The sequence below is a fragment of the Mchenga conophoros genome, linkage group LG15 (genome assembly GCF_057382185.1).
Source record: "Mchenga conophoros isolate Kocher_MC1m ecotype Shallow Benthic linkage group LG15, M_conophoros_male_GT1.1, whole genome shotgun sequence".
Classification (NCBI taxonomy): Eukaryota; Metazoa; Chordata; class Actinopteri; order Cichliformes; family Cichlidae; genus Mchenga; species Mchenga conophoros.
In genome coordinates, this window is record NC_140540.1 from 4,971,946 (window position 1) to 4,984,359 (window position 12,414).

Genomic DNA, 12,414 nt, shown 5'->3' on the forward strand with positions numbered 1-12,414 from the left:
TTAAAACTCCTTTTTTCGCGTTCATGTGTGGACGAGGAATACAGAGTTCGTCACGCAACGTCAAAGGTATGTGCCTTTTTTCACGTCACGCTGTGCGCCACGTTATTGTTTACATGAGATGAATTGCAGAATGGCAGGTAGTCAGATTAACAGTATTTTGTCTCTATCTTCAGGTTTTACACGCTTACATATACACACGCTGTCCCTCTATTTACAAAGTCAGAGGCGTCACTGTGTAATTATTTTACATGTAGTTGTTTCTTTCCTGTGTAATAATATTCAACATTGCTATCAATACATTTTTCAAAAAATGCCTCTCTGTGCAAAATGGGTCTAAAAACATAAACAGCTGTGGGATCCTGTTTGTCCATGATTTAGACAGGGGGAACAAATCGTGGCAGGATCAGCCTGATGTTATTTGTATCCCGCTGTAACTTTACTGTATAAAGAGCTAACATCTCCAAAATGTCAGGAGCAGTTAGTCATTACAACAAGTGTTTGTCAACTGTTACGGTCGCTGACCTCTAGTGGCTCTCCCTTTGTAGAAGAGGTTTTTTTTCTCCTTTTCTTGTGTTGCAGGTCTGCCTCATGAGCCACAGCTGAGGTGTGTTCCAGCTCGTCAGCCACGGCATATAGTCTGCCATCCTAAACTGCCACACCCCTGCCACTTCCCCCATTTTTGCCAGAGCTGTGAGATGTAGTGTTTTGGGCAGCGGGCCTTAGTGTGTATGTGTGTGAGAACTTAAACTCTGTGGAACTTTGGTTTTCTTTCTTTTATTGTAAGCAAAGGTGTGCCCTTATTGTGTTAATTAGTTCATCATTGTGGAAGCAGGTAGGGGTTCTCTGCCCTTTTTGTTTCAACTGTTTTCTCCTGTTTTTGGTTAGACAGGGAGCTCAGCCATTGTATTTTGTTTTGGTTAGTGAGTACTTGGTTTGATTTTTAGCTAAAGGGGGTGTTTTGTTTGTTGTTTTGGCCTTGGAGACCCTGAAGTAAAGTAGTTTTGGGCAATAAATCACGTTTAATGACATCTATTCTCCAGTAGCTCATGTGTTCTCTTTCACTTTGTGTTACCCCTCACTCCAGTCAACACTTCGTTTTTAAGTGGGGCGTAACATCAACTAAAAATCAAGAATGTGGGATACTGTTTGTCCGTGATTTGGAGAGCCCAGCGCTGCTCCCGACGAAGGGAAAACCAATTCTGCAGGGAGACCTACCTCGGCACCTGTGCAGGTTAAACCAAAGGGCAGATATGCTTCACCATATTTTCTAGTCTTTGGCTTAGAATGAAGTTGGTTTGGAAATATATTCAGCGATGCTTCATCCCCTGCTTTACGTTTGTGTAGGCGCCCCGTGCTAGCAGTGTCCAAGCATTGTTTTTTTTTTTTTTTTTTTTTCCCTTTTCATACCCCCCCCCCCCCCCCCCCCCCCAGGGGGCGGGCCCCACACTTTGGGAAGGTCTGGTTTAGAGTGCTTGGATATAGCCTGCTGGGACAAGCAAATCAGAGGTTAAGCACTGTTTTCACCTTACACAAGAAAAGCAGCTTTTATAAAATAGCATTTACAAACATACTAGTTTTCTTTAAAGAGTAAAAATTATTTCTATTTGCACAAATAAAGGAATTATTTCAGAAAAAAACAAAAATTACCAGGGTCAATATTATTACCCCAGCAAAACACTCAATTTTTTCTTGAGCCACGACACAAACCGCTGCTGTGCAATCATGTGCTTTAACTATGTGATGCTCAAAGCTCACAATTCAAGTTAAAAACCTGTCTCTATCCATCTAGTATTAAATCTTTCTGGGAAACAAGTATGTATATTATGCACACACACAAACACACATGCAGCTATTACCTATTTCTTGTTTTTATACCTAAGATGAATTATTGTTGAATGAAGACATTTTTCAAACAAATGTAAAATGTGGGCAATTGTGTTTATTGGGTAAAGGAAAAGGCAGAAGGGGGGGGGGGGGAAAGGATAGAAAGAATGAAAGAGAGATGAGAGAAAACCCCAACAATCCCCTCTGAGCAAGCACCAGGCGACAGTGGATAGGAAAAACTCCTTTTAAAGTGAAAGAAACCTAAAGGAGAAACCTATGGCAGAACCAGGCTCAGGAGGGGGCAGTCAACTGCCGGGACTGGTCGGGGGGTGAGGGTGAAAAAAGAAAAAGGAGGGCGGGGAAGGGGGGATGGAAGATGGAATAGAGGTGGAGGAAGACGAGGTTACATCAGGTGAGAAGCAGCAGTGCCCCTCCGCCAGAACCAGTGGAAGCGTTTTTTCTTCTTTTTCAGATACTCTTCCACCAGCACTTTTTTCTCAATGATGAGGGTTTTCAGCTCATCGATTGTTTCTGCGTTTTCTTTCTCAAGTTTGTTGCATCTTTTCACCATGTCTTCTAATTGTTCTTGTTTTTCTTTAAGCTTGTCTTTCAGTTCTTTAACTGTTGCCTCCTCTATTCGCTTTGCCTTGTGCACATCTGTGTGCATGTCTTCCAGCTGCTGGTTTCTCTTCTGGATTTCTTGAAGTCTACACTGCAGGTCTTTATGTGTTTTCTGTTGTTCTTGCTTTTGCGCCTGGATTTCAGTGTTTTTGTACTTCAAGGTCTTAGAAAGTTCCTCAAGTTCGGTATTTTTTCTCAGCATCTCATTGATGCTACTCTGCATCGCTGAGCATTGTTTTTCCAGGTTTTTCTTTTCTTCTTCCAGTACAGTTGATTTGTACTTTGTTTCGTTATACAATTCTTGGAGTGCTTGATTATTCCTCTGGAGATTAAGTTTTTCTTCTTCCTGTTGTATTTTCTGTTGGTCTTTTTCTTGAAGAAGCTCTTTATTTCCGTGCGCTTTTTTATCAAGCCTGATTTGGAGCGATCTGTGTTTTTCCTCCATCTCGTCAAGCTTGGAGTCCATTTCCTTCTGTTTCATTTCCATTTGCTTCTTGTCTTGAAGCAACTGTTGACTTTTGCGCAGAGTTTTATCATGTTTCACCTGCAGCGCTTTGTATTTTTCCTCCATGGCTTGGAGTTTGCTCTGCAGGTCTCTCTGCTCTACGGGCTCTTGTTTCTTGCCTTGGTGGATCTCCTTATTTCTCTCCAGAGCTTCATCGAGTATTACTTGCAAGCCTTCATTTTGTTTCTCGATGTTCCTCAGCTTGCAAGCCATTTCTTCCTGTTGTATTTTCTGTTGGTCTTTCTCGTGAAGCAACTCTTTATTTTTGAGCAGTGTTTCCTCGAGAGTTATTTGGAGCATTTTGCATTTTTCCTCCAAGACTTCAAGCTTGTGGTCCGTTTCTTTCTCGAGCATTCCTTGTTGCTCTCTCTCTTGAATGAACTCTTTATTTCCGTGCGCTTTTTTCTCAAGCCTGACTTGAAGCAATCTGTGTTTTTCCTCCATCTCGTCAAGCTTGGAGTCCATTTCTTTCTGTTTCATTTCCAGTTTCTTCTTGTCTTGAAGCAACTGTTGACTTTTGTGCAGAGTTTTGTCATGTTTCACCTGCAGCGCTTTGTATTTTTCCTCCATGGCTTGGAGTTTGCTCTGCAGGTGTCTCTGCTCTATGGGCTCTTGTTTCTTTTCTTGGAGGATCTCCTTATTTCTCTCCAGAGCTTCATCAAGCATTACTTGCAAGCCTTCATTCTGTTTCTCAATGTTCCTCAGCTTGCAATCCATTTCTTCCTTTTTTATTTTCTGTTGGTCTATCTTGTGCAGAAACTCTTTATTTCTCTCCAGAGCTTCATCAAGCATCACTTGCAAGCCTTCATTCTGTTTCTTGATGTGCCTCAGCTTGCAATCCATTTCTTCCTTTTTTATTTTCTGTTGGTCTATCTTGTGCAGAAACTCTTTATTTCTCTCCAGAGCTTCATCAAGCATCACTTGCAAGCCTTCATTTTGTTTCTCGATGTTCCTCAGCTTGCAATCCATTTCTTCCAGAGTTTTGTCATGTTTCACCTGCAGCGCTTTGTATTTTTCCTCCATGGCTTGGAGTTTGCTCTGCATGTCTCTCTGCTGTGTGGACTGTTGCTTCTCTTCTTGGTGGAGTTCCTTCAGTTTTTCCAGAGCTCCATCAAGCTTTTCTTGGAGCTCCTCATTCTTCTTGAGCATTTTATCCCCTTTAATGCTCTCTTTTTTCTCATTTTGGAGCAGATCTTTAATTTTTTCTAGAGCTTCATCAAGCTTTTCTTGGAGCTCGTGATTCTTCTTATCTTGGAGAGCCCATTGTTTCTCCTCAATAATACCTTCCCTTTCCTGAAGCTGGTAGGATAATTTTTCTAATTCAGCGCTCTTTCTCTCATTTTCTTCTGTCAGGATCTTAATCTTTTCTCTGTTCATGAGATTTTCCTTCTCCATTTCTTCCAATCGCTTTTCCTCTAATTCCACCTGTTCATCCCAAGGAAGAGAGCTGATGTAAGGGTCTAGGGACTCATACCATGGAATAGAGCTGGGGTCAGCTTCTTGTCTTTCTTGCTCTTTCTGAGACATGTTGGAGTCTGTATACCGTGAGTATGAAAAGGGTCCAAATGTTTGAAAATGCTTTACTGGTGAACGTCTGAATGCTGCTAACATAAGTGCTGCAAATAACGGACTGAAAGTTGTACCTCCTCACCCCTATTTATGGATTCAGAAGCCTGTGACATCACAATACCATAAGCCAATGAGGTTGTCACATGACATTCTAGAATGAGGTCATGTTTTTGTATGAATTTTTTAAATAACATCAACATTCCGTAAGCCAATGAGGTTCTTACATGACTTTTGAATGAGGATAATTATTTTGTGTTAATCGACATAGCCTGCTGCAGCTCAGAGCTCGTGAGCTCAAACGATCCTCCAACCTCAGCCTCCCGGTAGCTTGGATTACAGGCACGTGCCACCGCACCCGGCGAGAAGCAGCTACGTTAACAGGGCTTTTAACTATGTCTGAGGTGACATCATGACACTAACCTGCTGCCCATCATTAGCAAAGTTGTAATGATGGGCAGCAAAGATGAGGAATGAGTGGTGCACAATTGTTATATGCAAGTTTTTAGAAAGCTCGTGGTTAACCCAAGAGTATTTTGTCACAATATCAAGAAGAGTAAAGCTTCAATGTCAAGAATAGATAGGAATATAGGGAATTATATATTTTTATTTAAAGACAGGACTCACATGTTTTCATTTCTAGTCTTTAACATCCCCAGGCTTCTACCTTTCTACCTATAAAACCCGAGAGCAGCCAAATGGCTGGTAGGCTTTTAGCTAAGCTTTAGCTTCAGCCAAGTGGAAGCTAAATTGGCTAGTCATTCATATGTAAATTAGGTTGTTACCTGGGAATTCTGGAGGGAGGGGAGTGGGGGGGGGGGTGTGATTGAGGGGGTGGGGGAGCTGCTGATGCATTCTCAATCATCCAGGGAAATAAATCTCCAAAGGTCACCAACTTGGAGTGTTTCAGTTTGCCATCTTAGGGAGAAATCAACACACATGGGTGTATGTCCTTTGTTGCTGAGCTCTGTTCTAGGATGCCCTCTGGACCCAGTGGAGGTGGTGAGTGACAGGAGAATGGCGGCTAAGCTGTCATCCCTGATGGACAACATCTCCCACCCCATGCAGCAGACTGTGACAGCACTGAGCAGCTCCTTCAGTGGGAGACTGCGGCACCCACGGTGTGGGACGGAGAGATTTCGCAGGTCTTTCCTCCCCACTGCTGTCAGACTCCATAATAAAGACTTTAACTGATCAAGCACACACATCCATACATATGCAATAATACTAAGTGCAATAATCCTTTCTGTCATCGTTGTATTTTTACTCAGTTGTATATAGTATTTGTATTTGTATTCTATTTTTATCTTATTGTATATTTATTTTATTTTATTCTACTGTATATAGTATTTTATTTTATTCTATTCTGTACAGTTGTGTACTGTATTTATTCTTATTGTATTCTAATTTTTGCCTCAAAACTTTTGCACTGTCCACTTCCTGCTGTGACAAAACAAATTTCCCACGTGTGGGACTAATAAAGGTTATCTTATCTTATCTTATTGATAAAAACAGTACAAAAAATCAACCATTTGTACACATATTTACAAATAATAATAAAAAGTGAGTGAGTACATTTCAACATTTTCAACATTATACCAGTGGTCTGATTGATGCCACAATGGAGCAAATCGAGCAAAGACTGATAAGTTCGCTGCAATTTCCAGTGTGTGGGGATCATTTGTCACCAACTGCATCACTACAACCCTGGTCTACATATCACCGTTGATGAACAGCTTTTCCCATCAAAGACTCGGTGCTGTTTCCTGAAGAATATTGCAAGTAAACCTGACAAGTTTGGGATCAAGTTTTGGGTGGCTTGCGACCTAAAATCCAAGTACCATCCAGTACTATCCATTTATCTTATTTCTTAGGTGTTTTCAACCTCTGCTGCCACGCTGACAGCGTATGCGGCCAAACGGAAGAAGACAGTCTATATTCTTAGCAGCATGCACAGCGTGGTTCAGACTAGGGCTGCCACAAACGATTATTTTGATAGTCGACTAGTCACCGATTATTTTTGCGATTAGTCGACTAATCAGATCATCATCCATTGGACGCAAAACTACAGCTTATTGCACCAGCAGCATCTGCTCTTATATAACTATCATTAGCTTACAGCTTTAAGTGTTTAAGGTCTGTGCTAACTAAAAATAAAGACAAGATGATAGTTTATTAAATTTTAATGAAATTTGCAGATTGTTTCGGTGAAGTTTAATAAACTCCTTGCTATCTAAAATATAACAGGACACTGGAGTATATTCTGGAGCATCTCACACTTCTGATAATCAGCTGTCTGCTTGAAGTTTATTCAGCTGTGTAAAAACTATAACTTTAATCTCAGACAAACTGATTTACTCAGGAACAAATAAAATACTAAAAAAAAAAGCCAAACAATAACATTTTAAGTTATCTAAGTGACTCATATATATTTAACCTGAGTAGCGAAAGACGGCGGTGGGTTTGAAAACGATTTGCGGGGAGTCCGGTGTTCTCACGGCGCTAGTGAGCCTAGCCCCCGGCTCGCTAACGAGCTAGTGGGTAACAGATGTCTCCGAAAACGTCGGAGCGCTTTTGAAAATATGTGGTGTCCTGATAAACTGAGCAGATATTTGAGGTTTACACAGCTACATTCTCGCCTGAAAATATGTTAAACGTTTATTTTGTGACCCAGAAAGAATAATAAGAGTAACATTAAAACTAACCAGCTGCCGCCATTGTTGGAAACTGCGCTGGGCCGCGCTATGAATTCTGGGACACAGCTGCTTCTTCTTCTTCTTCGGGGTTTAACGGTAGCTGACATCCTTGTACATGCAATGCTGCCATCTTCTGTTTCAGTCCGTTATTACACTCTTAAATCCTGCCACTTATTCCTGCGTCTTTTGTGATCTTACAAAGCTTCAAACGACGCGTCGACTATTAAATCAGTCATCGACGATTTTGATAGTCGACGTAATCGTGACTAGTCGACAAATCGTGGCAGCCCTAGTTCAGACTGATAACACTACCAAAAGGAAGCCAAACACTGTCACCCTTTACAACAAAACAAAGTGTGGCGTGGATGTGATGGACCAGATGGTTCGGGAGTACACTGTCCGCAGAGGAACACGGCGCTGGCCAGTTGCCGTGTTCCTGAAAACACCTAAGAAATAAGATAAATTGTTATTTCCATAGCCCTTTTACACACAATGAAACACATAAACATAGAACCACAAAAGACCTGCAACATACCTGAGTGGTGAATTCATTGCGATCTGTCTGTCTAGTGGATTGAGGAATTTTCCTGCGAATCTTGTTGACTGTGCCGAGGATGGTGGTTTTCAGTCTAAGAAGTTTTTGCGCAAGTGAAAGCGATGTGAAAAAATTGTCCGTGGTAACATTTCTGCCCTTGTCTAGGAATGGTTCCATCAGCCTCATTACTACATTTTCAGAAAGTCTCTCCCCAGTGGGACGATTGGGGTCCTTGCCAAGATATGGGAAGACATTGCAAATGTACTTGGATTTTAGGTCGCAAGCCACCCAAAACTTGATCCCAAACTTGTCAGGTTTACTTGCAATATACTGCAGGAAACAGCACCGAGTCTTTGATGGGAAAAGCTGTTCATCAACGGTGATATGTAGACCAGGGTTGTAGCACGTGATGCAGTTGGTGACAAATGATCCCCACACACTGGAAATTGCAGCGAACTTATCAGTCTTTGCTCGATTTGCTCCATTGTGGCATCAATCAGACCACTGGTATAATGTTGAAAATGTTGAAATGTACTCACTCACTTTTTATTATTATTTGTAAATATGTGTACAAATGGTTGATTTTTTGTACTGTTTTTATCAATAAATCTCAGCAACAAAGGACATACACCCATGTGTGTTGATTTCTCCCTAAGATGGCAAACTGAAACACTCCAAGTTGGTGACTTTTGGAGATTTATTTCCCTGGATGATTGAGAATGCATCAAGACGAACACAAAAGGAAGTTCACAGCTTTTAGCAGCTCCCCCACCCCCTCAATCACACACCCCCACTCCCCTCCCTCCAGAATTCCCAGGTAACAACCTAATTTACATATGAATGACTAGCCAATTTAGCTTCCACTTCGCTGAAGTTAAAGCTTAGCTAAAAGCCATTTGGCTGCTCTCCGGGTTTTAAAGGTAGAAAAGCCAAATGGCAGTCCGTGGGGATTTAAGTGTTAAATCTGAGGCTATTTTCCATTTTAAAAACACTGTAAAAACGTCAGGGTTTGAGCTGTCACTTTAGAAAGCATCATGTCAAAAAATGCATTTAGACTTCAGACAAAGAATTATTGATCATTACAGGAGGAGATGGATAAAGTTATCACGGCAATGTCAACTGTCCTCATCGATACCTGGCCAAGCTTTCCCAAATATCACTTTTGGGCTCAGAGAATATTGTAGCAGAATAAACTGACAGACCACCAAAGCAGTTGCAGGCAATGAATTTTCCCACATGAGAAACTGGGACTAATATGGAGTGCAGCACCAAAAGAGGCCTGTGGCATGAACATCAGCACAGAAACTGTGCACCGGGAGCTTCTTGGCATGGGTTTCCATGGCTGAGCAGCACCTGCAGGGGTCGCACATAGGCAGCCTGTTACGTTTGTGCATATTGTGCAGATTAAAGATAATATCTGTGCAGTAATTTTTGTTATGTTTACTGGTAAAATGACCACGCAGAAAGCTGAAGTGAGATGCCTTTGTTCTGTCACTACAGACATTACAGAGGGCGACAGAAGGGTGCCTCCAAAAGGTCATTAGATTTATTGTCACTTTTGAACTCTGCAGCCTCACAGTTAGTATGTTATGATCAGACAATTTCGCTCACGGAAGGGTTTTAGGAAATTATAAGAAAAACAGCCATTAGATAGCCTTAAGTCAGCATTTTGCTAATCAAGAACAGTTAAGCAGGAGAAAGAAGCCTTATATATACCTATATATATTGGGCAGGGATAGCTCAGTAGGTAAAGTGGTCACCCCATGATCGGAAGGTCGGCGGTTCGAATCCACTTAACGGCTACCCTGAGGTACCCCTGAGCAAGGTACCGTCCCTACACACTGCTCCCCGGGCGCCTGCTTAGTGGGCTGCCCACTGCTTCACTGAGTGAATGGGTCAAATGCAGAGAAAAACAAGTAATTTCCCCATGGGGATCAATAAAGTATCTATTATTATTATTATATCCATTGTTGATGAGCAGCAAAACATGACTCTGAGAGCACAGCAGTCCCTCATGTCAGCCAACAGTGCTAAGGAAAAATATCTAATCCTGTCCATTCTAGTCACTACCGTCTTCAAATTTGTCACCTCCAGCTCCACCTCCTGTCTTTTTGTCAGCGCTACTATCTACAAACCATACAACAAAGCAGATCTCACTACCATCTTGTAACACTTGAACATGTGAAGAGCAAGGATAGCAAATATAACTCATATTGGACATTGAAGATGAAGCTGCCAAGCAGGAGGAAAAGCGGAAGACCAAAGATAAGGCCCATGGATGTAGTGATGGACGACATGCAGAGGGTTGGTGTGACAGAAAAGGATGCAAGAGACGGTGTGAGATGGCGGAAGATGATTCGCTGTGGCGACCTCTAAAGGGAGCAGCTGACAGAAGAAGTCTGCAATGTCCATGGCCTCCACATCCACGTACAACCTCTAGCTGATTGGTTTGTAGCGTACATGAGATGCAGGCCATTTGACACACACACACAAAAAATACATAAAAGCTCCGGTCTTTGCAGCCTTATGTTGAAACATTAAAAATGTGGAGGAAGCCATGCATGAAAACATTTGTGTCTGCTCTACATCACAGCAGATCTGCTACTATAGCAACATAAACTAATCTGTCAGTGTTGCTTTTCAGCCTCAAATGTTATAAATTAAATGGTTTCATGGTCTCTAAATTAAAACTAATGTTAGTTAATTGTGTTGCTTGTCAATTGTACTGGAAAAAACATAAAACACACACAGACACACACACAATGTGGGCCATTATCTCAAAAACACAGCCCGCTATGACTCACAGCTTCACCACTGGCACACACGTGGGGGAGGAAAGATAAGTCTAACCTACAAAGAAGAGTGGCCATACTTATAAAACATTGATCAGGCCACCACTTCAGACTGGACAGATCATTTCTTCTCTCTCCACTTCTACAACCAGTCGCTGCGTATAACTATCTTCTCTTCCACACCACTTGTCTTTAGCTGCAGATGGTAAATGGAACGGGTGAATCTGTTGACCTACATTAGCAATGTCTATATTACCACAGCAATTCTAGCCTGTTTAGAGCATAGTCATATATATATATATATATATATATATATATATATATATATATATATATATATATATATATATATATATATATTATTTTAAATCAAAGGAGAAATATGCCAATGGCAGTAGGGCTAAACAGAAAAAGAAACACTGGGATAAGCTTAGGTCCTTAAGCTTAAGTCCTTAAAGAGCGCTTTAAAATTATATTTACTCTGGTATAACTGAAGATTTTTCCAATATTTATGAAAGAAATGTAACTTTTACTGTGCTTGGAAGCAGCCAAAATGGTGCTTGTTTCACATCCCCCGAGTGCGTGGTCTTAAAGTTCTGAAATTCTTTCTCAGTTGTTTCAAACGAAGTCCATGCATGATGTGTGGGAAAGAAAACAAGGAAGATATTCTGCATCTCCTAAATTTCTCTGGAGAGTGATATTTCTATAAAAAGATGAAAAGAAAAAACTTACAATCCTACATGGAGTCAGCGGCTTCACCTCTGAGAGTGAAGGTATCACACGTTGGAAGGCTTTTTCTACTTTTTCCAAGCAGGACACGTGTTTTGTAAAACTGTGCAGAAACAATTTGCATTTTTGGTGGTATCTATTAAGCTGCTTGAAACATTTGAAGACACCTGACTCTACAAACAAAGTTTGTAGGCTTGTGCCCCTTTGTAGCACTAGCCAAATGCTAAAGTTCCCCCGCCCACAGCTTCATTGACATTTGCACCCTTGACAGTGAGAAGGAAGGAAACAAAGGATGTCCGTTGAGTGTGAAGGTGGACTGTCAGGTGACATTACTCTCTGATATGTTAAGTGAGTATCTCCGTGGCGTCAGGTGAAGGCAATGCCAGGCTGTAGCACGTGAGAAATGAACTTATTATTTTTACATTAAACTGCCTGTCAGACTGAATTCAGTCCTGGAACAGTTATGGATTCCTTCCCATTTTAATTCCTGAGCATGAGCCAAGAAAAGCACTAACACTGAGAAACACCTGCACAGCAAATTCAAAAGTGTTAAATGTTTTGGTGTTAATAGTCTTCTTGCAAAAGTAGAGTTAATTTTACTCTAAGCAGAGTCACATTCTTTTAATGTAACTCTGAGGTGTAAAATGATAGTAGTTAAAATCGAGTGTTAAAAATGAGTGTTTCTCTGTCAAATCTGGAGGTGTTACAATGGAAACATTAACTCTTGACCTCTTAACTCTGAACTCCTACAGGGGCTATGACACCAATAGAGTGAATTCACAGACTCCGCCCCCAGCACGGCTCCAATCCAAGCTGAAGTGAAGCCGTTTCAGAACATTTTGCTCTACATATTTGAGTTGTTTGCCATGCTTGGTAAGTCATTTTTTCAAAGATTGTTTCAATTATTATTATGAGCTTTTACTTCTGTGGCTCTTTGGAGTTGAGACAAAGCTGTGTGAAAGGCATTAGCCATGTTGCTCGGTGATAGCATAATATTCTGTTTTAGCTAGCTGAAAGGTATTGTTTGCGGGCAAATACCACAGCCATGAAAAAAAGCTTGCATGTGAATTTTCAGTCAAACTTTTGGTCAAATACACCTAAAACAATGTGTAGAATGTGAAATGTTGGTATAATGGTGCTACTTGA

General features: G+C 41.1%; 2 protein-coding genes across 2 annotated transcripts in view; both read right to left on the reverse strand.

The window, feature by feature from the left end:
- Positions 1-12,414, reverse strand: part of pak5 (p21 protein (Cdc42/Rac)-activated kinase 5) — an 87,685-nt gene that overhangs the window by 58,806 nt on the left and 16,465 nt on the right. The gene's annotated exons all lie outside the window — the stretch shown is intronic.
- LOC146557549 (uncharacterized) lies at positions 1,411-5,304 on the reverse strand. Its single transcript, XM_085247643.1, has one exon. The coding sequence runs from the start codon at positions 4,559-4,561 to the stop codon at positions 2,228-2,230; it is 2,334 nt and encodes a 777-aa protein (XP_085103769.1). The 5' UTR covers positions 4,562-5,304; the 3' UTR covers positions 1,411-2,227.

Coding starts and splice junctions, on each gene's coding strand:
- LOC146557549 (XM_085247643.1), bottom strand. CDS start 4,561: ATGTTAGCAGCATTCAGACGTTCACCAGTAAAGCATTTTCAAACATTT.